This window comes from Jaculus jaculus, chromosome 1 (assembly GCF_020740685.1).
Source record: "Jaculus jaculus isolate mJacJac1 chromosome 1, mJacJac1.mat.Y.cur, whole genome shotgun sequence".
NCBI lineage: Eukaryota > Metazoa > Chordata > Mammalia > Rodentia > Dipodidae > Jaculus > Jaculus jaculus.
Window position 1 is genome coordinate 53650408 of NC_059102.1, and position 26959 is coordinate 53677366.

The following is a 26959-nucleotide window of genomic DNA, read 5'->3' on the forward strand; positions in this document are numbered from 1 at the left end:
TTTTGAGCGGGAAGATGGTAATTCTGCTGCTCCTTTAAGTACTTGAACTCTTATTCCATTGAATTAAGCTCTTGAGGGCTGGGTCATCTGGGGTCTTTCTTCTATCCTGGAGAGATAGGGTGAAAGTGGTATTGGTCTAAAAATACAATTTCCTGAACTTTTAAACCCTCAAATTTTTTGATAATGTGACTTTTCGTTCTTAATCCTGAACCTGACTTATTTAATTTGAAAAAAAGTCCATTTTTTTCTTTGATATTAAGAGAGGAAGTTCAAAAAGAGCAGAAATGGGCATAGAGCAAGCAAGCTGTGTGTGAACAGGAATGAGAAGGAGCGTCCATAATGATGTGCCTGATTGAGGCCTGATGAGATATCTTAAGAAGGTCCCAGACACAGGTCCCTCCTCTCTGATAGACTCTGAAAGAGACAAGCTCCACGTTCTCCTGTGACATTGTACCAGTTAGTGGATCTAAATGAACACATATGCGAGCTTGAGATCACATACATTTCTCAAAGTTGACCTTGGTCCTGTGACTGGGGCTCTAAGCCACAATCTACCATGACAGGCAATAGTAGCATGAGATCTTGGAGATGAATTTGCACCCACCCCTTGTTTTCTTCTTTGGTGGTCTTGAGTGAGGACTTCTATGAGATGAAAGCAAGACTATTCATCACACTACGAGAGGCATGCCTGGTGTCATTTAGATACAGTAAAAAGACTATATGGTCCTGTGTCAGGATTATGATCAGGGGAGCTCTGTTCTCACTACAGTGAAGTCATGATGGCTGAGAGAGGCTGGGTGACCCACAGTGACATGCTGTAGCAGTGAGAGAAGGCAGCAGTCCTCTTACATGCCCTTTCCAGTCAGCTGACTGAATATTCTGTTACCTGACTCTTGTCTTCCTTGACTAAAAAGCACGAACATAGAAACCTTTGCATTGATGTAAACAACACATGATCGACTAATTATACACTGTCCAGATAAGGAGTTGGCAGGGCACATCGCACTGAGCTTAGGAGACAGCCCATGAATGTCAGCCTAGAGCAATGAGTGTGAGCTCCTCAGAAGGCAGCAAAGGCAGGCACATGGCCTTGGGATTCTGTTCCACCAAAGAAACAAAAGCTGTGTGCAGAAAAGAAGGGGAGAACTGTTCTCTGTAAGCCACCCAGAGAAAAACAAACAAGCCCCTTAAATATGCTTGCTGTCTGCTTCGGGTGTTTAAAACTGCGGGCCTCCTTCAGAGCACAGTCTTATGCTTCTTCTCTCTTGATTTCAGCTCCCATTTTCTCCAACAATCATTCAAGCCGAAGCGGAACAGCTGCTGGGGCCGTGCCACCACCCCCACATCCTGTCAGTCACCCTTCTCCGGGACATAATGTACAGGGGAGCCCCCACAACCCCTCTTCTCAGTTACCTCCACTCACAGCTGTGGACACAGGCGCTGAGAGGTAAGGCCATCTGTCTCTCTCTCATAATAGGTGTTGCCGCCAAACCTCCCTCTACAGAGAAGAGCACTGACAGTTGCTGAATCTTATTAATAATCTGTTGGTGGGTTGAGTTACCCAGAGGTGACATTTTAAAAGTAACATACACAAAGCATGTGGACCAAATATCTCATTACCTGTTATATTTTTCTGTGGGGAAACAAATGAACTGATATTGGAAATAAAGTAATGTGTTAGAGCTAGAAAAACACATCAAAGTCCCCCTTCTCTGAACTGTTTCAAGGACTCAGTTTTAAAGTTGTATGTATGCAAGTTGGAGTACTTTCCATGTAAAGAGTACTGTAGTCACGTAGACAGGAGTGTGAGTTTTTGTGCTGGTCAGCTTTCCATTACTGTGACAGAATACTTGAAAGAGTGAATATGTAGAGGGAAATGATTTATTTTGGTTCATGGTGTCAGAGATTGCAGTCCACAGCAACTTGGCCCTGGTGCTTGGGCCGACAGTGACATAGTATATCATGGCAGCAGTGTGTAGTGGAGGAGGCCTCTTTCACCTCCTGGTGGCCAGAAAGCAATCAGAGAAAAAAAGTCTATAGTCTTGAGATCTCTTTCAAAGGCATGACTCCAGTGACCTAACTTCTTTCCACTGAACCCTGCTTCTTAAAAGTTCTACCACCTCCAAAACTAGAGTAGAACGTTGAGGAACATAAGATTTTTATGAGTGATCAGAAAGAAGCTGTTCAAAAAAAAAAAACTTTTTCACCCTCATAAAAAAAATTCTGTGGAAAAAAGTTACACGAGGGCTGGAGAGATGGCTTAGCGGTTAAGCGCTTGCCTGTGAAGCCTAAGGACCCCGGTTCGAGGCTCGGTTCCCCAGGTCCCATGTTAGCCAGATGCACAAGGGGGCGCACGCGTCTGGAGTTTGTTTGCAGAGGTTGGAAGCCCTGGCGCGCCCATTCTCTCTCTCTCCCTCCATCTGTCTTTCTCTCTATGTCTGTCGCTCTCAAAAAAAAAAAAAAAAAAAAAAAGTTACACGACTATGTGGTTATATTTTCACTTCTAAATTCTCTACTGACTTCAGTGGCTTGGGGTTGGTTGCTCTGCTTAAACTTTTGTTCCCCCATATCATGTGTGTTCATGTAGCCTACATGCAGGGTTCTGGGCATTGAGAGAGGACTAATGCTTCTTCCAATGACTAAGGGGAAATAACGCCACAGACAGCAGAACGTGTGTGAGATGGGCAGTAGGAGAAGGCAGGCAGCAAGCACAGGAGATCTGAGTTCCTCAGGAACGCAGCATCCATTCTGCACATGGTGGGTAATGGAGTCAAGTAGTAGTTAGCTTCTGTGGAACAACAAATTTTACACTGAGGAGTGGTCCCTTTACCTATTAGCAGAAAACAGATATTCTAGACTCCTTGCTAAGAGATGCAATCAGATTGACATTAGAGAAAAAGGACCTGGGGATAAGATTGGAATTTGACGTTGAACTGTGACAATGACAAGGATGTTTCAGGATTCCTTATAAGGAATTTGGTGCACTGAAGTAAAGCAAAAGAGTAAGCACATTTACTCAAGGGCTTTAGTGGTGGCAGAATTTCTAGAAGGAAAAGGGAGGAGCCAGTTAATTTCTGAGTTTTACCTCTACAAAATTGAGCATTAGCAATTATTTAAAGTGTAAGAATGATGTCAACTAGAGCAAAAGAGCTGCTGGGTAGAGGGAAAGGAGAGAAGAACAATGAACTTCATTGGGTTGAGTTTCCCAGTTTTAGGTAATTCTACATGATCCATGTGGGTATATGTGATGGGCAGTTGCAAATATGAACCGGAAGCTCGGGCTCATTTGAAAAGCCCTGTTGTACAGGTAAACTGGAGACAACTCGTTAGCCTCCTCCACAGAATCTGTCAACAAAGGCTTGCAAACAGGAATAGTCCATTCAGTTTAGTCACAGGAGACAAAAATTCCGTCCTTCCAGGCATCTGATGTAGTACCCAACATTGAGAAGAGCTCTTTCCTCTTAGTGTTCTTATAGTTTTCACTTGGGTTTTAAATGCCAGTCATTTGGGTTTCTATCATCTCATTTCATTCTAACTGATGGAGAGTCATGTCTGCTAAGTTAGTGCAGCTCAGAATAGGGCAGAATTTCCCTTCCATTGCTGCATTTCCTTTTGGTTTGTTGTCGCATCCTTAGGAAGAGTGTTAAAAAGCCATCATTATGTTTCTTTATTCTGCACATCTTTTGACAGAATACATACAAGAAAAGATTTCAAACATTTCTAGAATTAAAAAATGTGTTTTTAATTCTTTTAAAAAATTTCCAAGAATATCACAGTGAATATGCATGTATATTTCCCCATATTCATGCATTATTAACATCTTATCTCTCTCTTTCTGTCTCTGCTTCTTTCCTTTATTTGCTTTCAAATCTGCTATGTTTAAGCCATTGTAGATAGTTACAGATATCATTGAATTCTATCCATAAGTGTTCCAGTAGATATCTCAAAATGATAAATTCTTACATATCCTTACTATAATAACTAGACTTGGGATTTTAATTTCTGTTACCTAATAGTTAATATTCAGATTTCTTTAGTTTTGCACATACTTTCTGTTTGATGATTCCAGGCTATAAATAAGTATTATATCACATTTAATTCTTAGTGCCTTTCAGTCTCTTTCAGTCTCCAACTTTTTTTGTCTTTTTTTATTATTAATGCTAGCTTTCAGGCATGGTTTTGAAGAACTCAGGGCATTGGTATTTGCACAGTACTCTATGGCTTGGGAATACCACATGAGAACTGTGGTGTTCCTTAGCTTTTTAGAGATGTGCTTTGTACCTCATGGGAAATTAGAATTAAATGTCCCAAAGCAGGTAAAGTGCTAACATGTTCCATGGTGTAACACAGGCATGCAGTTACACCTATATGGATGCTAATATAAAGATAAGCTCATTTGGTGTGGCTAAGGGATTTTGGTTGGAAGCTGGAGGATGTTCAGTGATCCCAGTGGTCAATAATGTAAATAACCATGGAGCGGGAAATGGAAGGGGAAGCTGAGGACACTCTATGTGGATGGATGAGTGAAGTGGCCATTTACACTTTTATAGTTTTATATTGCTTCCTTGTTCCTTCCCATAGGATGTGTGTGCAAGCCAGTGCCAGCCCAGCTGACTAGGCAAGTGTAGAGTGGTGGATTATCTCTTCCGATCAGATTTTCAGGGGGAGAGGATGGCATGAAGCAGCCCTGAGTTATTCACAGTGTTTACATTAGGGACAGGATGAAAACACGATGGGAAGTGTGCTTACCTTCCGTTTGGGGTTTATGTATCTTTGCCTCTGTTTGCCTAGGAAATTCCCCAGTATAAACTCCAGCAGTTTCCTTAACGGAAATAGGTTTATCACACTTGGCGATTTTTAGTGGGACACTGGAATCTTTTCCTGCTTTGTGGGCATTGATTCATCATTTACTTAGCTCTAGCATGCTAATAAAATGAGCTGAGTCACTTGTCAGAAGTCATAAAAGGGCCACCATGTCTACCTATCCAGCATCAGGTTCTTTGATCTTGACCAGCATAAAATAAAAGTGAGTTCTGTGAATTTGATGATGTTCTGCTTTCATGTGGAAATAAATATTACCTGAATTTCAGGCACATCATTTCAGCGATTTTTAGCAGTACCACACCACATCCCCTGAACTTATAGTGGGAAATAGTGCTTCACTGTGTCATGTTGAGTGAGCCAGTGGCACTTGACATTTATGACAGTGGCTTCTATGAGAGGAACTCATGTCTTTGGAGATGTCAATTCCTTTGGCTTCATGTTATATCTGTTGGACCAGCAACATAAAAAAAATATATATTTATAGGAGTCCCTTTGTGAAATGGCAATACCAGCTGGGTTTGTGTCACTCATCTTGATAGAGAATGTCAGCTGTTTCCCTTTCCTTCTGAAGGTGTACTCTGCTGTACCAGAGACAGAAACAATGCAGAACTGTGGACTGCCCCACAGTGGAGGGGCTCATAAATGCTTTCCCAAGCCCTAACTACGAGGAAGGAAGAGGGCCAGGGAGGAGTCTCTTGTCAGAGTATGCAATCAGGCACATGTATTTATACCAGAAAATATCATGGAGAAAAATGTTGTGGAGAAACTACTCAAACCACCTTTACCAAATAAGTAATGCCAATTCCTTGGGTCCATACTGAAGGGTTTACTCATAATGAATTACTTCAGATATGTCATTGCTCTAGTTCTAGGCACTTGGATATATGTGAGGTCTTTGTGTGCCTTTCAGCGACCAAAGATAATGTTCATGTGTGTCATGTTCTTATCCATTTGTTTCATTCATCATCAGAAACTGCTCACATGGATTCCAAGAGTCAAATATAAGAACCACTTCTCACTGATGGCTGTGCAATGTTCAAGCTTTCGAGGTCTACTCAAGCCAGTCTGCTTGTTTCTTTCAACTAGTTTGCTTGTTTTATTCCTTAAGTCATACTTCATGTCTAATTCTTTCCTTATCCATGACTAGATGTTACCCAGCCTTCAGTATTCAGCTTAATTATCAACCTTGAAAACCTCTTCTGCCTGTCACAGCTCAGAGAGATTCCATTGTTGAAACTCGTGGTTCCTGTTTCAAATCTATGATCTGTTTTATAGATTTACCATTTGAAACACAGCTGGGACCTTTGTTTTTAGAGGACAGAAGCTGGGTGTGGTGGCACATGCCTTTAATGTCAGCACTTGGGAGACTGAGGTAGGAGGATCACCAGGTTTGAGGCCAATCTAGGGCTAATGAGTGAGTTCCAGGTCATCTCAGGCTAGTGTGAAACCTTGCCTCAAAAAATCATAAGTAAATAAATAAAAAGAAGCCTTAATTTTCTTCATAAGCTCCAGAGTGTCTTGCTCAGAGTTATGCAATGGTATGGAGGAAGGTTTAACAAAGGATCAAGATCAGTGAGGGGAATGTCTTGGAAAAGGTAGCTATTGCCCACTAATACTGTTTAAGTGAGAGGATCCTGGAATGGTCCTTGCTTTTTTAAGTTGTATGAGTACTAGTTTTGATTCTTGATGTTTCTACCATCTTATATACCCTGCATTTTTTGATACAATACCTAGTTGCTCTGGCACATACATTCAGTCTCTTTCTCTCTTCTCTCCTCTTTCTCTTCTCTCTCTCTTTATCACACACAGAGACCACATTGATTAGAAATTCCTTGCTTGGAACTCTCCATTTCTAGGGCTCCCTATGGTGTTTTCACGTGAGCTTAAATACTATAAGCATGATACTTTTGTCTTCTACTTGCACATGTATCCTGAGTCCTATAAGATAACAAAATTGATCAGATTCTGTGCTTTCAGTAGGGCTTTCTTTATTCACTGACTCTTTCTCTGGAGAAGTATTCATGAATATGATGAACTTTGGAAATAATGTGGTAAACATGACACATGAACCCTGGCCTCCTAGAGCATCCAGTCTGATGGGAGACAACCACATCAGCAGACAGTGATGGCATCAAGTGTAAGAAAGGTGATGCAGGGGCTTTGGAGAGGCATGCAGCAAGAGCATGTTCTCCCACAGCTGCAGAAGAAGGAATGAAGAAGAAAATGGCTCCTTGAAGGCTAATAGTCTATAAGCAGTAAGCATGTGCACAAGCATAGGGAAGGAAGAGAGCATGCAAGGGTGAGCTGCATGTATAACTGAGAGAGAGTAACCATATCACATCAAGGGACTTGTTTGGGCTTTATCCTGAGGACAAGAACTTGTGTGTTTGGCCAGTGAGGGAACTATGCTGACCCTGGCATGCATTCCAAATGTGCCTGTTGCTCCCCCACAAACAACTCAGAATCCATTTGATGTCTTCCAGAAGAACTGATAAAGAATGGAATACTGGTTCCACTGGCCCTCAGTCAGACCAAGTTTGTTTTCTGTAGCTCTCAGACTAATGAACAACATTGTGGTGTGGGTGCCATCTCCCCTTCTAGTACAAAAGATAATTTTTATTCTTTAAATTTAAGGCTTTTCTTTTTCTTATACTGGTATTGCCCATTTATGCTTTGAAGAGTTCTTTAATGTACAATGAAAATGACCTCTAGGTCAGAAAGTGACAAACAGCTGGAAATCTTATACCAGCACTAAATTAGCCTCTGCTGTCTCTTTTGTGTTGGAGAGAGTTGAATTTGACTAAGAGTTGTCAATACAACTGTGTGTCCTCATATAGTTGCAGTTTACTCAGTGAGCATCACTTTGAGTGGATCTTTGACAGACATCAGACAACTTTGTCATGTGTATAGAGACATTTCTAACCTAGAGGACAACAAATAAACACAGATGAAAAGTGAAGTTTGTCAGTCTTGATCATCCTGAAAAGCAAGGATTCTTGCAATTATGTGAACATGAGGGTAAGCACCAGAGCAGCGGGTTCTACCTGGAGGTGTAGGTGGGTAAAGACTACACAGCAGCAATTTCTGTTAGAGGGCAAGTTGCTAGCATCATTGTATACTTCATGAGGAAGGCTGTTTCTTCTTAGCTGCCTAACAGCCACAGATACTTGAGATTAACGAGTGGTAGGACACAAAATCTGTGCCTCTCCCATTGTGCACATATGTGTGCCCATGTGTATACACACACACACACACACACACACACACAATTTATACCCTTGAGAATTCCTGAATACAATAAAAGTTTTTCCTCTGTTAAGTGAAATAAGCTTACCCAGAAAGACAGGAATCTCATACTTTCTCCCATATGTGGAATCCAGATTTGAAAAAGAAAAGACATGAAAGTAAAGGGGGACTTTGAGAAAAGGAAGGGGAACAAGACAGTAATGGGATGATTGTGATAAAAGTCTATTATATATGTATATGAAAATATCATAATTAAATCCATTATTTTATATAACTAACATAAGCTAATAAACAAGGGAAAAAGTTGTTTCAAATGTCAATGCTATGAGTAGTGCAGATGCCAAAAAAAAAAAAAATCAATATCCCTGCCTTGAAAATATAGATTAAAGGCTTGAGTTTTAGAGAATTTTGGCAGACATTTTCTAATATATTTTTCTTAAACCTGTGGAAAGCTCCTGGACCTGATGTTTATTCCAGGGCATTTGGCCCTATCAGTTTGTAAATTTCTAAAATATGAACATGTGTGGCTACAGTGGCATATTTATCCTGTGGTGGCACATGTAAGTTGGGCTACTGGACTTTGGAATGGACTTGTAATCAAGGAGCTGGTGAGTCTTCTAATGCTACCTTTGGTTTAACTCCAGGAATTGTTCATACAGATGTAGGATAACTAGTAATGCTGCTTATTTTCTTTTCACCAACCTAGTCATTATGAATGATCCCACTAGGATGAATTAATTTATTAAATTAATGAACAAAGATGAAAGCAGTGCTCCACTGATTTTTGTAATCTCTGTTCTACCTCTGATTTGAATTCTGTGGGATCTACATAACATTCATGAAACTAACCTTTAGAATCTAGGCTGTTTCTTGACAGTGGAGGAAAATCAAGAGTTATTCTACGCATCTATCTTCAATTTACCATTATAAACTTAGAAAGCCTAAAAGTCAGATTTGACCCTCTTTTCCAAACCCTTTCATATTTAGCTAATCTGGTGATCTATCAAAATGCATTTGAAGAGTAATCTTCACCATTCCTTCATTCTAGTTCAGCCCAACTTCCTATCTTTACTTCCTCAGCCCTGGGATTAGAGGCATGTGCCATCATGCCTGGTTTTTTGTTTGTTAGTTTTGTTTTTATTTTTTTGAGATAGGGTTTCACTGTATCCCAGGCTGACTTGGAATTAACTATGTAGTCCCAGGGTGGTCTCAAACTCATGGCAGTCCTCCTACCTCTGCCTCCCAGGTGCTGGGATTAAAGGAGTGCACCACCATGCCTGGCTTATGCCTGGTTTTTATGTGAGTATTGAGGATCCTCAAGTGAGCCCTTTTGCCAGTCCCCTCCCCTGCTTTTGAGACAAGGTGTTACCATGTAGGCCTTGCTGTTGTTGAATTCGTCTTGTATTTCAGGCCAGCTTCAGATGTGCAGTGGTTCTTCTGCCTATGCTTCCCAAGTGCTGCCTTTCCAAGAGACTGCTACCATGTCTGCCCAGAGAGGGCTGTTCTTGACCAGTCTAAAAATCACTTCTCCAGCTTCACTCTGTTCCGTAACTCTTCATCAGCATATCACCTTAACTTCATCTATTTTTCTTTCTGATTTATTTTCATTACTTTACACTAGATGCTCTGAGAGTTGAAGCTACATAAAGGTGATAACCTCTTGTCTCTGTCCTGACCTCTCTGTGCTTTATGGGGGCCTGAGGAATTGTATGGACTGAGTTAGTAGATGCTCAGGAAGGAAGACGTTTTAATGATGCCTTCACTACTTCTGAACATGTAGCTATTGTGCTTCTGTATCCACTATATTCTCTTTTAAATTTATTTATATTTTGTATTTTTCCCCTGCCACAGCTCCTCTTACCCAGGGGGTTCCTCCTCAGCGGGGTTATGTATTCACTATGGGCTATATATTCACTATGGAGTCTGAAAGCCTCAATCAGTCCCTGTGGGATAGTGGGGGGACTATGCTTCAGAATAGTCCTACTCAAATGTGTAGCTCTTGACACTCTTTCTGCACGCTCTTCCACAATGTTCCTTGAGTCATGGCAGGTCTGTTGGTAGTCTGATTTAGTCTTGAGTTTTCTGTAGCTTCTATATTTCTGTTTGATAGGTTATATCACTGTATTTTTCACTAGCAAACTGGGGCTAGTTGTAACACTAGCAGTAAGAGCATTGTTCCTGTAGACACTTGACCCTGCAATTTCTCCTGGGCTCTGGTAGATGTGGTTGAGGTGGCACATCTCATAGTGGGTAGTTGGCTAACTTCTTGAGTTATCAATGGATCTTGGTTCTCCTCTGTTTTCTTTGCCATCTGTAAAATAAAGCTGAATTCTCCAAACAAGAGTGAGAATGGTTTGCGTTAAAAAGGGTATGGAAATTTGAGAGGGTCTTTTTTTTTTTTTTTTTTGGTGTATAACTCATACTTCTCCAAAGAGTAATGGGGCTTCTCTCTAGAGTCTATGAGTTTCCTGACAGTGGGATTCTGACTTGGCTTCCAGAACGATATATGAGTTTGCTCCCACTGAGTGGGACTAATATCCAATCAGAGAACAATTGGTTACCCACAGAGGCTGCATGCCACTATTACACAAGTGTGTACTTCTTGACTAGCTGGTTGATTTTATGGTTTGCAGTGTCTCCTGCTTATTCATGCTGTTGGTGACTGTTATCCTCCAGTAGCTGCCAGTGGGATTTCCAGCACTATGAGGGCTAGCCAGGTGGGCGCTAATTTCCTTATAATAATCCAATGTCCTGTGACCATAGCCAGTGGTGTCTTCATCAATAGGGTCTTCCCTTTTATCTCAGGCAGGTAATCAAATGTTGAGAAAATAGCCTACACTGTTTTGAGGACCTCATGGGTCTCCCTTCCCAACAGCTCACTATGGGAGGCAACCCAAACTAGTTCTGAGCCTGGGGATTTACCAGCCAGAGTCAATACTTTTATAGTTAAGCTTTTTCAACTTTCTCTTTGGACTATCCATCCTCCCCCTTGATTGGTGGTTGTATCTTGTAGAATGCTAGCTAGAATGAAGGTTTCTATGGATCTGACTCATGTTATTTTTCCTTATGTATTCTTTTTTTTTATTTCATGGGATATTGGTAGAATAGTGGTATACATAGCTGCCTTCCACCATATTCTTTTTTGATTAACTTCATGGTTCCACTGGAACCATGGCCTTGATGGAGCCTCCACATACACTTCACCAACCAAATAGCTCAATTCTAGTTCTAGTTTTTGATCACATCAGATTATTTCCATGTTTTTTAAAAATTTTTGAAATACATAGTTTTTTTATTTTAGCTTTGTCACAAGTCAAAAAATAGTAACAATTAAGATGTCTATAAAAAGAACATTTTTTCTTAAGGTGCCAAGGAAGTCACTTAGGCTATGGAAGACAAATAAGCCTTCTTATTTTACTCCCGCATTTGGAACAAATCCACCTCATGCTAAAGCCAGGATGGTATATTTTTTTAGTCCCCTTGGATTTTCTGTCAGGAAAGTGAGTCATGACAGCAAGAAGGACAGCTTGAGGTAAAATGGAATTCCTTTTTTTGCCACCTCTGCTTCAAAGTGTGAAGTAGCAGAAGTATGGTAGTGTTGCTATGTTGTGGTATTATTAAAACTTGCCAATGTGTTCTCTGCTTCAGCAAGTTAAGCAGAGCCCAAATTCCCAAGGTAAACACTCAATAGCCTCCTTGCTGATGTAGAACAGACTTCTCAAAGAATAACCTCTACTTTATGTTTTAGCAGTGTGATGTAGAATCACATGGTCTTCTCCCCTCCCAAGTTGAGATGCCAGGAGGAATTTGCTGTTGAGAGACTGTCCATTTTGCTAGTGAAGGGCTTTCTGTTTATTGGTCATAAGACTATGGCAGTCAGCAGAAACCAAGAGGCAGCATTTGTTGGATGAGTCCTTTTTACTTCTTTTTTTTTTTTTTTTTTTTTTTCTTCTGAGAAATAGTCTTTGGTTGCTTTTCTGGTTAGTTGTGAGAAAGAAAAATATCTGTTTTAGTCATCTTTCTCATAGTAAATGACTAGGAACATTCTCTTGAATAGATGTGCTGTTCTTGAATAAATGTTCCCTTTAGAAATATATACAAATGTAAAATCCAAAGAGACATTTTGCCAGTTGAGCAATGGCTTATCTACCTGAGCACATTAATAGGCACCAAATTTAGAACCTTAGCAGCAATACTGACATTGGTTAAGTACTTATCTTTGTGTAGTACAAGATGGTAGCAAATGTACAAAGCTTTTTCTTTCCATTCATAAGAGCCATGAGCCCATATCTGATTGTAAGTTTTAAAATACTGTTTCCTCCAATTCATGTCTGTAGTCAGATGCTGAGTCTTACCTCCAATAGAAGGTGCAGAGTATTCCATTGTGGCTACTACAATGTGTGAGGATGGAAAGAAAGCTCATCCAAGAATAGCCTGTCATTCCTTACTCACCAAACCACCACCCATTGGCTTCTTTGCAAATTCATCACTGTAGTGGCTTTTGAAATCTCAGTCTTACACTGCCTTCAAAGGCACCTTGGCTATACTTGGCAGGATTTGAACTGGATCCTGAAAATTCTTGTGGAATCTTGAAGGGACTATGTTTGCATATTGAAACCATGAGGAAAGGTATGGAATAGTCCATTATGACATATATGTCTGTGCCTCTCCTCTAGCCGTTTCTCATTTCGTATTTTCATTATATCCTCCTTGGGACGTGCTCTTCCAGTGAATGCATTTTGTCGTTAAGCACGTGGAACACCACATCCCAATGCTTGCTGATAAGAGGAGGATTCTCCCTTTGGTACAGGACCATGAGTCAGTCTGCTTGATTGGGCCTTCTCACAGCAGCTGTGGGGTATCAGCAAAGCAGAAACTTTTTTTTTAATAATAGAATTTTGAACATCAAACCAATGAAGGTGCTTTTAGTTGGTGATTTGTTAAAGGAGAATTGGGCAGGATCACAACTTTTCATCTTTTTTTTTTTCCATTCACATCAGGTGCAGAAGAAAGGAAAAGAAAATCTATGTCATAGCCAATTTTGTAGTCTAGCTATTCCAGAAAACTTCAGCTCTTGGTCCCACAGAACTCATTGCTCTGACCTACCTTACATATTTTCCATTTCTCCCTTCTCATTTTCAGAAGGAAAATACCACTATCCTGGTCAATATTATAGCATTTTTCTAGGAAAAAAAATACTGTTCTGAGCCATGGGCGTTGATACATTCTTAATGGTACACCTTGTTCCTTATATCCAAGAAGAACAACCTTTTCTCTAGAACACACAGCCAGTCTATTTCCACAAACCCTCACTTATTACAATATGTAATTAAGTCTCCTTTAAAAACTCGTGTGACCATTTTGCCAATGGCCCCCTTCACAGAATTCATTTTATAATGCTTCTTGGAGACTCAGGGGATGAGTTTTGAGTTTTTATCTACCCTGATGAATTATTTGCAGTTAATATTGACCCAACCTCTCATCAGAGGAGAGAAGCACTCAACCCCTTTTCAGAGGACAGATTTGGCTCTTTGACTATTTGGAGAACAACTCCTCAGATGGACATACAGTACTTGGCCAGCTTTGGTCCTGCCCAGATGGACAGTTTTGCAATTACCCATACTTCCCAGCGGCCATTTCTTCATTACTGAAAGCTGGTCCTGATTGTCTCAGAAGCCGAATTCAATTTGCAGTTCCCCCAGTAACGTGCTGTGATTCATTTGGGGGCAAATCTGGATTGAATTGAGTCCAAGTGTCTCTTTTGTGAGACAGAAGGGAAGTATAAGTAGATACTATAGTCACCCAGATGAGTCAGCCAGGAATTCATGAAGTGATTCATAAATCGTTATAAAGACCACTAAAGTCCACTAAAATGGAGCGCTGTCTGGCTATACAAAGTGGGGTATTATCATTGGGGGGTTTTTAAAGATGTTAAATCAGATGTGAAATCCTTAAAACTGTGCTTTTCTTTTTAGGTTTTGAAAAGGATTCTTTTCTCCCCCCTCTGCAGTGGGCCAACTGCTAAAGCCATTTTTCATTGATTAGCTTTCACAGATGAATTTTAAAGTCCCCACCAACGATACCTCACAATTCCTTGGGGAAATAAAAAAATACCTCCCCAAATCTATCGTAGGCCAGTTTGTATTCATTATTTCTGCTCCCTGGCAGCAAATCAATATTTTTTTTGTGTGTGTGAGCACAATGAAACTACCTGTTCTAATGCATTCTGTCTTCTTTGGGAGGTCTACAGCTTAGGTGGAAGAGAGAGAAGGAAAAGAAAAACTTATCTGTAACACATACCCACCAACCTTAATCTGATCGATCATGTAAATGCATAAATTCCTTCTTTTAATCCCCCAGTACAGTGCTGTGCCCCATGTTGTTGATAAAGTCATTGTGTAGAAAAGTAAGAAACATGGTAGACTTGCTGGATTTGTGACACAATCTATCAATAAATTTCATTTAAAGAAGTCAGTTTTTAAGCGGACACAGAAATACTTTGGATTTAGAGCCCTTCCAGTAGAAAGACCAGTTAATGGTGTCTGCCCAGCTTCTGCATGAAGAACCTCGGTTTCAGACGGAACACACTCACTGAAGCAGACCAGCAACACTTAACAATGCAGACTGTTTTGAAGGTCAAAGGTCCCTGATATACTTCCCACCAGGTCTTGGTTATGATTAAAATTCTGGTTGTCCTCAGGCATTTTCTTCTACTTCTCCCTCACCCCATCCCTCTGGCTTGCTTGTACCTAAGAGAGAGGCTTTTTCCGACCTTTCTGTAAGAAAGTGGGGTGTGGTGAGCTAGTTTGCCATGGTAGGAAAATCCTTTTACCTTTGTGAACCTCTTTTATTCTCATGAAAACATGTATTCTAGTGCACTTCAAACTGGAACATTCCATGATGGTATCAATTTGCCAAATCACTACCAAGGACTCAAACTTTTGTGACATCACAACTGCTTCTATAACTGGAAAACTAACTAAATATTACAGTTTATTAAGCGTCCAAAGATTGCTTTTTCATCTTAAGAACTCTATGTATTCTAATACAGTACTGGAACCACACCCACACAGCTCTCAAGTACTGGGACACATGTTAATATTAGGAATGCCTTAAGTAGGCACTCTGTTGAGATCAGTCATAGCATAAGCAGAGAGTGATCACCTGAAACTTGTCAGGAATTCCCTAATATTTGATATGTAGAATTTTGCATGTCCTACCTTTTAGTTTTTCTCCATAGTGGTCATGTCCTCTGGTCTAATACATACTGTGGTGGCCTCTCTGCATTAACATATAACTTTCCCAAAGCTAAGGAAATGTGTCTTCTGTTGCTCTGTCCGCAGTGCTTACCAGAGAGACACTCACTTGGCTAGTGCTCAATAGATAGCTTGTGAATGAATGAATTCATATTATCTCACACTTTACAATCCCCTATGTAATTAAGAAATTAGCCTGTGTCTATTTTACACTTGAAATGGAAACTGGGAGACATCATGGAGTTTACTTATGCTTACCTATGTAGTAAGGAGAAGAACCAGGCTCCAAAGCCATGCAGGTCTGATTTCAGCACCTATCTGTGTTTTCTAGTCCTTTACATTTTTTTTTTCTGCACATGAACTTTAATAGCATCACTAAGACATACTATCTTATAAAAGGTTAGACTTGAGTTCTGTATTTTGAGTAAATATTCTCTGGTGCCGTCCTGTCCACTGCCAGGTGGGGTGCTTGATGGTAGCCAAGGTGGGGGCAGGAAAGGCAAAGGAGGAGGCAAAGTCTGGAGAGGAGCATGGCCACATGGTTCTCCCACATAAGCAGCTATTTTCTGAGGTGTGTACAGAGGAAACCTTTTATACCCCAGTCCACACCAGGGTCTCCTATGAGCCTCTAAACACTGTACCCTAACGCCTTTTGGAAAGTCATGGCTCATCATAAGTTCATCCCCACCAAGTAAGTGGAAACATTTGAGTCAGCTCTCTGGTTTGTTTTTGTGTGATCTGTTTCTGGTAAGCAAGGTTCCCCTCCCCCCCCACACACACACTGCTATGTGCGTATTTACACAGCATTTGTCTTGTTTAAGATCGTGTGGAAGGCATAAGAAGAGAATAGCAGCCTTTGTTGGTTAAAATCTCTGAAATGTCCACTGTGGTTCCTCTGTTGGGGTTCAGGGGTACACTTAGAAACGATGGCAGAAGGTCTTTCTTGCGGCTCTTGGACACACTGTAACTAAGAATGAATTAGAATGACATCACCTTTGCCTGACATAATAGGGGGATGAGGTACTCCCTAGGAGAAAAACTCTAAAGGACAATCTGTTCTTGGCATTATATATTTTAATTTATTTTAGCACCAAAATATTAGTTCACTTTACCCGTTTCTTTGATTAAGGAATAAAATCATCTTAATCAACAGCCTTTTCTGGGGAGAACACACATGGCATATTCATTTTCTAATGAGCAGAGGGCTGGTGTTGGGAAGTAGCTGGAGACACTAAAAAATGAGATTCTGAGGCTCTGTCTACCTAAGTAAGAAAGGCTGGTGTTACTCAGTGAACTTCCACTCATTTTCTGTTCTTTGATTTTTTTGCACTAAAGGGCCACAAGCTACCAACTTTCTAATGTTCTTTGACTATAATATATACCCAAATTATACTCTTTTATCCCCTCACCCCAGCCCCGTTTCCATGGGGCCCTCCTCAGTTGGATATTCACTGTGGAGTCATGAAGGCCATAGTCAATCCTCACAGGGTAGGGAAGACCGTGTCCCAAGGTATTCCTACCCACTCTGTGGCTCTTACAATCTTTCTTCCCCCTCTCCCTCAATGTTGCCAGAGCTGTGATAAGCCTGTTGGCAGTGTGATTTAGTGTTAGCTTCTTTGTTGTTTCTGGATTTCTGCTTTAATAGGTTTTGATTGATCATGTGTCTGCCACCATCACCCTGGCCTAGTTGTCAGGCTAGCAGTAAGAGCAGTTTTCATGGCGCTGCTATTACTGCAAGTTCCCCTGGGTCCTGGCAGATGTGGAAGAGATGGAACATCTGATGGTGGGATGGGATGTTGGTTATCTTCTTGTTTTATCAGGGGATCTTGCTCACCTCTATTTTCTCTGCCATCTGTAAAATAAAGCAGATTCTCCAAATATGAGTGAGAGCAGCTTGTGTTAATGTGAGTATGCAAAGTTATTTAAGGGATTTTGGGGTGTGCAAGCACACTCTTCTTCAGAGAACAGTAGGGGCTTCTCTCTGAAGTCTGAGTTTCCTGTCAATGAGATTCTGGCTTAGTTTGCAGTAGCAGATATGAGTTCCCTCCCACTGAGCAGGCCTCATGTCCAATCAGAGAACCGCTGGTTACCTGCAGAGGCTGTGTGCCACCATTGCACAAGTGTGCACATCTTTCCCTGCTGGTTTATTTCATAGTCTGCATGGTCCCCTGTTTGTTCTTGCTGTTGGTGACTGTTGTCCTCTAGCAGCTCCAATGGGGCTCTGCAGCACAATGAGGGCTAGCCGGAAGGGAAGTAGTTTTTCGTTCAGTTTCAGCATGGTATTCCAATGTCCTGTGTCTGCCACCTGTGGTGTCTTCAGCAATAGGGTCTTACCTTCCAGTTCTGGCAGGTAATCAAGTGTTTTGGCAATGGCTTACATTGTTTTGGGGGACCTTCTAGATCTCCCTGGCTAACCATCCATTGTGGGGGCAACCTAATACTGGGCCTGGGAATTACAGGCCAGAGTCTGGTTTTAAGGTTAAGCTTTGTCTACCTTCTGTCTGGACTATCATCCCTCCCCTTTTATTGGTGGTTATATTTTGTAGAATGCTAGTCAGAATGAGGATTTATGTGGAACTGATTCATGTTGTCTTAACTTTTGTATAATTTTTCTCCCTACCTTTCCAAACCCCTACTCCTCCCTCCCCCCCCAAAATATCCTGGACTCCCCTAACTTGTCAGGCAACTCTTCTTCTTTTCTCGCCCTAGTTCTTCTCTCTCTTGGTCTCATTCTAGTTTTATGCCCATATTCCTGATGCTGAGTATGGTTTGCACTCATCTCTAATTAATCCCAGTTAGGACCTGCAGTTGAGAGAATACGTATGGCCTTTGTCTTTCTGTGCCTGCATGGCCTTGCTTAGAATGATTTTTCAGTCTTGTTTCTGCCTTCATTTTTACTGGGAGTTGTCAGTGACTAGCTGGGTGCTCTGGGGCCTCATGTCTAACAGGAAGCTCTCTCTCACCTGCATAGTTCTTTGACCTCCAACTTCTGATTTTTTTCCCCTTTTTTTTAGGGAAAGGTCTCACTGTAACCCAAGCTGACTTGTAACTCAATCTGTGTCTCAGACTGACCTTGAGCCCATTGTAAAACTCCTACCTCAGCCACATGAGTGCTGGTGTTAAAGGCTAGGGCCACCACTTCCAGCCAACCTCTGATTTTAATTTACTATTTCTTCTTTACCATTAGCTGGTTAATGAATAACCAAGCACATATAAATTAAATTTAAATTAATACATAAATTGTGATATTTCTTCTCTAAAATACTACATGGTGTTTTGAGGCAGTAACAATATTGATCACAAAACTGAATTAATAAGAAAACAAAAATATTTTAAAAATTGATTCTATCTGCTATACTTGAAAAATAAATCCAATTTATAAACTGACTTTTTATGCTTGAATTTCTGGTGACTAATTCATATTTAATTTCTTAATCCTAGTAATTATAACTATGATCACTTCTTGTCACATTTCATTTCTTTATAGATGTAACATTAAAATTTTTGTACTGTTCAAATCAAAGGCTACATTGTATAAATCCATTTCACTTAGAATAATTTATATTATGTGAGGTAATATATATGTCTTAAACTTATGATACGTTTGTACTATGTAATCTTACCTGTCTGAATGGTGTAGAGAAAAATATAGTCTGAGTTAGAAAAAACAATTTGTTGATTAGTACAAGATATATTTTATCTCCCAGTTCTCTGAGATAATGCTCAAACCTCACTATGTGGCTACCACAAGTTTCTTTCACTATGGACAAGATTTGAAACTGTATGAATAAAAAAAAAAAGACTAATGTAAAATAAGCACACAATTATATAAAATCATTATTTGTAGAATCTATATTACTGATGACTCCTAAAATGTTTAAATGAAATTTATCCTTTTACTTGACTAGGTATTCTTCCCTTTCATAGCTAGTAATCATAACTTAACCTTTGGACACACCATTCCAAGCCATAAAGGTATAAGATTTTATACTATGGAAAAATCATTAACATTTTCCTCTTCTTATTTCTTTCTTTACTACTCCTTATTAATGAAACTCACATGAGTCTGATCTACTGTGCTGTTAGTGTGGGGGTTGTGAAATAGAAATGTTCTCAGAATGTATTAAGGTCATACTTCCCAAGGAATGCCAACATGCCTTTCCATATACCTCTGTTCTTTCAGCCCTCAAATAAAAATAAAAGTAGAGAAGTACCAGAAGGAAAGACCAGACAACCATCTAGCATGTTGTATCTTTCATTCTCCAACAAAGAAGTAAAATTAAGAGATCATGTTCCATTGTCTTGCAAACAAATTCGAGTTGTCACCAATGACTACCTGATCTCTCTGTGATTCAAATCCATGGGATTTTTTAAGGACAGGGCATTCCAGAATTGTGTGCCAGCTTGGACTCCTATCCATGAAGTCTGTGATTCCACAATTTCTCATTCCTTTCCTACAACCTCAGAGTGACTTGGGAGACACCAAGGGCATGTTCCCTCAGAAAATAGTCTCCATATGAGGAATCCTGGCATATGTGTTTTACTAGATGTTCTCAGGGCAGTGCCAGGATTGTTTGCTGAGTTTTCTCTCAGGGTTACTCAGCACATCTTTTCAGGATAATTCCAATTAAAAGGGTATGTTTAGAAAAACATACATTTACCCAAGTAAGTGATATATTCTTAGGTATACTAACTCAGCTGTCTTGCTTAGCTCCTCTGACCTCTGCTATAAGCCCAGATCTCCCTTCTTGGTTCCCACATCACCTTCTTACATAGTCTCATTACACGTCACAGGAGAAACACAAAATGAACTTGACATTTCTTTACTTTCAATGCAAATGTTGAAACTGCTTTATTAGATATTCTGGTTCTGAACATTTGAATTACTTTATAAACTTGTCTGTTTCATCTTCCCTTTTTATCATCTATGCCCTACACAAAAGGCTAGCCAAGTGGAGATATTTGTTCTGTGAAAGAAGTGATGTAAACAGATGGTGACCTCTATGTGTTACTGCAAAATGAAACTTGTCTTTCCACACAGTATAACCAAGAACCAAATAAATGAATTCATCTTAATGAGCTTTGGTCGGTAGTGGTAAATAATTCACTGCTAGTGTATTTTTACCATAAATTATTTTGCTGCTTTTCTTTCACTCCATTGTCAGAGCCTCTTTCCTTGTCCACCATACCTGTATCAATCACCCGTTAAACTCTCAAGCAGCATCAGTTTGACTCTCTGCATGCATCTCCCAATTACAATGTTGTTCTGAGCCTGTCTTCCTTTCACTCTTAGTAACAGTTGTTCTAAACCTTGGGAGTCAGCTCCTGACAATTCTCCTTTACAATTACAAGATAGATGCACAGTTTTCCCTGTGTTATCCCATGCTAATTGGTGATTTCACCTTGTTTAAACACTAATACAAGTCCCTTCAGAAATCAGCAATTTGGGGGCTGTAGAAGGGTATATAGTTTAGTGGTAGAGTGCTTGCCTAGCATGTTCAGACCCTGGGTTCAATCCATAGCACCATAAAACAAAAACATAAAACAAAACAAAACATTGTGATTGTGTTCCCCACGCCAACGGGAATGTTCTTTGCCTGTCACAGAACCCAAGCTAACCTCTGGGTTATGCATTTCAAGACACATTTGACCTTTAAGGTTGAAGTTAATTTACTTTTGGCAAAAGAAAATGTATGGGTTAAAGAGAATAAGATTAGAGAGAGTCATAACAAGGACTTGTAACACTCTTAGGCCTCAGATGTGCCTTACAAAACAAAATGTTTATGAGCTCAGTGTAAATGATTCAGAAACATACTGATCAAATTTCCCCTGAAATGCAAACAGATTTAAAAATTAGCAGGGAAATGGCCTGGCAAAAAGATGTGCTTTGAATTTCACCAAATCCAGAGGATTTTAAATGGAGTTTAAGAAGTTTGACAAACCCAAACTGTGACTAAGGTTCTCTTTGTTTGGTGTCTTTTCTTCCCTAATATCTCAGTGAAGAACATGGTGGTTACAAAGGAAAGAGAAGGGTCCTGAAGGCTTTTTGAAAAGGCTTATTGTCACACTTGTGGAGAGCCAGGGTGGAGATGAGAATTAGCTTTGGAGAGTCTCTCATGCTGCTTTTTGTGAATGTTTTCTCAGGTTCGCACCTCCCGCTCCATCTCCTCACCACATCAGTCCAGGGAGGGCTCCGGCTCCTTCCTCACTGCTCCAGAGAGCCCAGCCTCGCAGCCAGCAGCCGGCAGGGTCACTGCTGAAGTCCTACCAGCCAGAAACAAACTCTTCTTTTCAACCAAATGGTATCCATGTGCATGGTAAGCAGGGACCTGGGGTCACTATTTCTGAAAAGTAATACTTTGCTGTTCCTTTAATTGAGTGTCTTAGTGGCCAGTTGGCGGTTTACAAGTTCTGTTTTACACCAGACTTACACTTTTAGAATTTTCCTTTCAAACTTCATACTTCATAGAGATGAAATCCTTTAGTGTTTTCCTAGCTTTAGCCCTCAGGTTGGATAGCTTATGACACCCATATGCGTCAGTCCACGGTGATAGATGATCCATTTGCATACCAACTGAGTGCTATGCCACCAACAGCAAAACACTGAGCAGACAGTTTGAAAGTGAACCACAGGACCCTTTGTGCCACGGGTCTCTTTTCCTTGGTCTTTGTCCCTTTCCCAAAAAAGGCACTATCATTCCTCAATACCGTGATAGAATACCTTTTCTCTGAAACCTTCTCTAGACCCTAGCTGATATCATCTCTCCTAGCTGTGAACTTTGACTGAATTTCACCTGTATCACTTGGATAAAATTTCTCTTCTAGCTTTTAATTGACTTATCTGAGTAAAATACATCTTCCCTATTAGTATATAAATTTGCTTCTGATACTAGAATTTTCTGAGCCATTTTCTTTCTCTTAGGGTACATAACACAGTTCTCATTTATAGTAAAGACATATAGATAGTGATTATATACATAGAAGAAATAAAGGAGATAAGGAAAGGAGAAATCACAGTGGCTTTCACAGTCTGTCTGTCTTTTGTGTAACAAGAACCACACAGGAAGAACTAAGCTGGGATTAAAGTTTTTTTGTTTTTTTTTTTTTTTTCTTTACCTAATCCATTTTGGAAGTTCAGGTACATGCCCTAGAGAACTTCCATAGAAAGCTGAAATATCAACTCATATAAACATAAACTATCAAAGTCTTTCCCTTTCTATTAAAGAAATCCTTCTATATAAGCAGAAAAGACACCCACTTAAATAGTCTTTACTTCCAAAAACACTCCTATCTGCCCCTTGCTGATATCAGTTATGAGTTATTAGTTGAAATAATGGACAGTGTTGCTACATTGCATTCATACTGAGTGTACGTGTGAGCTTCCCAAAAGAGCAGGATCAAGCAGTATTGTGGTTCTAAACTTGGACAAGAGTCTCAAAATAGAGCATAAAGAGGGATTGCTAAAATGAATAGTGGCCATTCTAGAAAGGATAGACATTGAAAATCCTGGTCAGAATGCCATTTATTTTTCCCCTGCTCTTCTTCTTCATTGTCATCTCATAAAATCTGTATTTCCCAACAAAACTTAGATTTGAACCTCTTTTAGGCCTATAGCAATTTTTACCTTCTTCTGCTTATAATAATAAGAAATATTTCTTCCATGCCTGCTCCAGGTGCACAAGGGCAGATGTGTGTAAGAAGGACCAATGGAACCTTCCCCCAGGCTAGTCAAGGAGCTTGTCTGATGAGGGAACACCAGGGCCACGTGCAGGCAAGAGGGCAACTTGAGCATGGGCCCTATAGAAAACAGAGTATATCATGGTCTCTAAAACACAACTGTTTTACCTGCTTATTTTAGCAGTGCTGAAGCCTGGGTATATCTCAGAGGTATCAGTCATATATAATTGATAGTGTTTTCCTTTCGGTACTGTAGAGAATATTGGAGCATTTCGCAGTCAATGGCATTAGAGTACTAATGTAATGCCAAATAATCTGCTTTGGTTACAACTGTGAAATTTAAAAAAATTAAATGTACCTGTATGTAGAAAAAAATTGCTAAAATATTAATAGTATTTGTGTCAGGATAGAGGCTAATGGGTAGTGTTATCTTCCAGTTTATTGTTTTTTCTCTGTCCTGCTTTCTAACAAACTTTTTTTTTTAAAGGAGAGAGTTTGAAAGTGACCCCAGTGGTGTGAACCCTAGGCAGAGTGTCTGCTTGTTCCCTTCATCTCATTAGTTGATGTGATTGTTGGGCTTGTTTTTTTTTTTTTTAATTAATTTAAGAGTGAATAAATGGGTATACCGCGGTGACACATTGTGTATCTGGCTTTACATGGGTACTGGGCAATGAACCCAGGCTGGCACAATTTGCAAGGAAGTATCTTTAACTGTTGAGCCATCCTCCCAGCCCAAACTTTCATTTTGTTAAAAATGTTCATGGCTGATGAAAAATTCTGACATCAGCTATAAATTAGGCTCATATTATAGTTAGGAAAGTGATGATTTTCTGTACAAAAATGAGCAAGTATCTGCAGGGATGATATTTTTAAAATAATAATAATAATAAAATAATAAAATAAAATAATAATAATAATTAAAACAGGCCCATGTACTAGCCATGAGCCACTGCTAGGAGCTCAGGGGTAGGAATCCAGATGAAACTTCTCTACTTCTTCAGTTTTATTAAAACATTTTTCTAGAGTTTTCTAAATGTAAGAACTCCTCATCCTCCAGTCTTAGATAAGTATAAAATTTGTCCACTATTTCAGGCTGGTGGTACAATTCTGGGGGCAGAGACCTTCTTATCCAGTTATTTATTGGCTGTGCCTCTCCTCTTTTCGTTGGTTGGGGCTGCTACATGGAGTCAAACAGTTTCCTGGTGACAGGAAACTTCAACCTTGGCTAACACTCAATTTTGAAAGCCGTAAACAGTGTCAGGGTTTCTAACTCAATGGCTCCCGTCAGTGTTTGTTCTTTCTTTCAAGACATCCGTGGCTTTAATGAGAACTGTCACCCTTTGTCCTCTGTCCTCTGTGCAGTAGGCTGAGGTCAGACAGAAATGTCATCATTGTATTTTTAGAGATGGGTACTGAGACACACAAGAATATAAAATGTCTAGGCATCACTTACCTTGGCAAAGCACACAGGTACCTTTAGCAAGACATCCATATTCCCAAACCACAATCTCAACCAATGTATTTGTAAGTCAAAGGCACACCAAAATAAATAAGCATTTATATTTTCCATGGAGAAATTTAGACACTTTGTGTATAGATACTGTTATGCTAGAGCCGAAAAACGTCAGAACTCGTAGGGGCTTTGATCTGGAGATGAGAAAGAATATGAGGTCCATTGAGTTTTGGTAAACATTGCACAACTTGGTAGTGAACATAGACATTGTATGCTCAAGTTATATTTTATTAAGAAAGGTTTTGTAAAAGATGTTAAAGATTAACAGCAGTGCTCTTTTCAAGTTTCCTCATGTCAGTTTTGCTGGTTTTTCACCTACTTCATGCATTCATACTATATCTTCATTAGTATAGAGGATAGGGTGTACTTTCTTTTTAATGTGTAAATGTTCGTAGAATTTATTGGTCTCTCTTTGGGTGATATCTCTAAGGCATCTTTGTAGTCTATTGGAGGCTTTTCTTTTAGATGTAAACATAAGGATAGTCTTTCCAGTCCTGTAAGCTTATTCTTTGGTCTTTTCTTTCTTGTTGGGATTATTCTCTTGCCCAGGCAAGCTTCAGAATTTTGCCTGGATTAATGGCCTGGGAATTGATATTTGTACATTCGTTATGGTACTAATGGGTAATTGCTTTTTAAATACCCTATCCACTACTGGTTTTTCGAATACTATGGGAATCCCTAGAAGAGTAACTTCACAGCCTTCCTACTTTTGGCCCATCAAGGAGAGGCCAAGTTGAGTTCTTTAGGCGTCTGCAGGTCACCTTCTATGTGCCAGGCAGACTGGGTATTATTTAACACTATGATACCTCTAGTAGCAGAAGGGATAAAAGGCACCTGATGTACTCAGAAGGTGTCAAAAAATAAGTGTTTGTAGGGTGACACCTGGAAAGGGGCTTGAAGGTGAAGAGTTGACTGGGAAGACAGGGTAATAAAGGCATTACCACTGCAGGGAAAGCAAGAGCACAGGGGAGAACATGAATAGTAGGTGGGCACGGGCACCAAGAGAAGAGGCACAGGTAGTGGGTATGCTTCTGGAGTGCACAGAGTACATGCCAGAAGGGGATGCAGGAGAACCATGAGGCCAGCACAGCAGGGGCGAGTGCGTTGCCCTCCTGCACAGAGAGCACACTACAAAGGAGTCAGCCTAGTATTTTAGGAAAGTCAGAGTCTGTGCAGAGAATGCAGAACAGGCAGAAATAGTATGTTCTCCCTTCCAGGATGCTGGATGAGTTCATTTCACTCAGATAAAATCAGAAAAGTAGGGAATGATAGAAAAATAATAATGAAATTATGTTTGTTCACATCGAGTCTTTCTTGGAAAGAATGGATGAACTAACCAAAGAAGAAATGGAAATATCCCAAGTTTAGCTGCAACCCAGGCAGAAATTTTTAAGGCTTTGTTTTAATGAAATTAGAAGTTTGGGTTGAGGAGATGGCTCAGCCTATAAGAGCACTTGCTGCAGAAGCATGAGGGACTAAAAGGGTCTGAGACTGCTCAAATTCAATTCCCCAATACCCATGTAAAACTAAAAATGCTAGGTATGGTATTTCCTTATATGAAACCTTAGTCCTGAGGGGCCAGAGACTAAGGTCTTTCTGGGACTCTATGACCATAAACAGCATCTCTACATTAAAGGAAAAACTCCATCTTAAGGAAATACACAGGTGACTGAGAGGAGAGCAGCCAAAATTCTTTGGCCTTCACACAGGCTGTGTGCACCTGCACACACATGTGCATATATTATGCATACATCATATCATACAACATATACTACACACACACAAAAGTGAGCACAACCCTGAGGTCACTGGTCAAGAGAGATGTACATCCAACTTCGCAAATCCCTCATGGCCTTATCACCTATTGACTTATTTCCTACAAGACCAAACATTTTGTACATTGTTGATAACCACCCAGAAGCCTTCAGTCACAGTGCACTATCTGCCTCAATTCCCTCTAACATATTTTGTAACTGCTGGGATTCAAAAATTTCTTAGGCTTGAGTGGTCTGATTCAATCCTGACTTCCCAAACACCCCACTGTTTTACATAAGCCTTTGTAAAGAGTGTGAGACTTCCCAGAGTTCGTGGTGATATAGCAGCAATATCTGTGTTCATGTTTATTCTTACATGGCAAGATATTCAACAAGAAACCATGCTGGGTAGAGGGATATCCTCGCCAAGTCAGTACTCATGCTTTCTGCTTTGTCTCCTTGGATAGGGAGACTTCAGCCTCCTGATCACAATAAAAGTGCTGGTTTTCTACATATCTTGTGTCACTTTTAGTGAGGTGGAGACTTATTTAATTAATTAATTAAGGCCAAGCTTAATTACATGACCACAGTCAGATGCAAAGTCAAGCTTCTGAGAATATTGCTTGCTGGACAAGCACATTATGGGACCTGCCATTCACTCTGTAGTGCTTTTCTGGTCTCTACAATCG

The 26959-nt window shown here is 40.1% G+C and overlaps 1 protein-coding gene across 4 annotated transcripts in view; it reads left to right on the plus strand.

The window, feature by feature from the left end:
- The window catches only part of Glis3 (GLIS family zinc finger 3), a 492950-nt gene that overhangs the window by 445339 nt on the left and 20652 nt on the right, over nucleotides 1–26959 (plus strand). For all 4 annotated transcript variants that reach the window (XM_045157705.1, XM_045157712.1, XM_045157721.1 and 1 more), the window contains 2 exons: nucleotides 1276–1447; nucleotides 21471–21643. In XM_045157705.1, the coding sequence (XP_045013640.1) occupies nucleotides 1276–1447; nucleotides 21471–21643 (345 nt within the window). The remainder of the gene's footprint in view (nucleotides 1–1275; nucleotides 1448–21470; nucleotides 21644–26959) is intronic.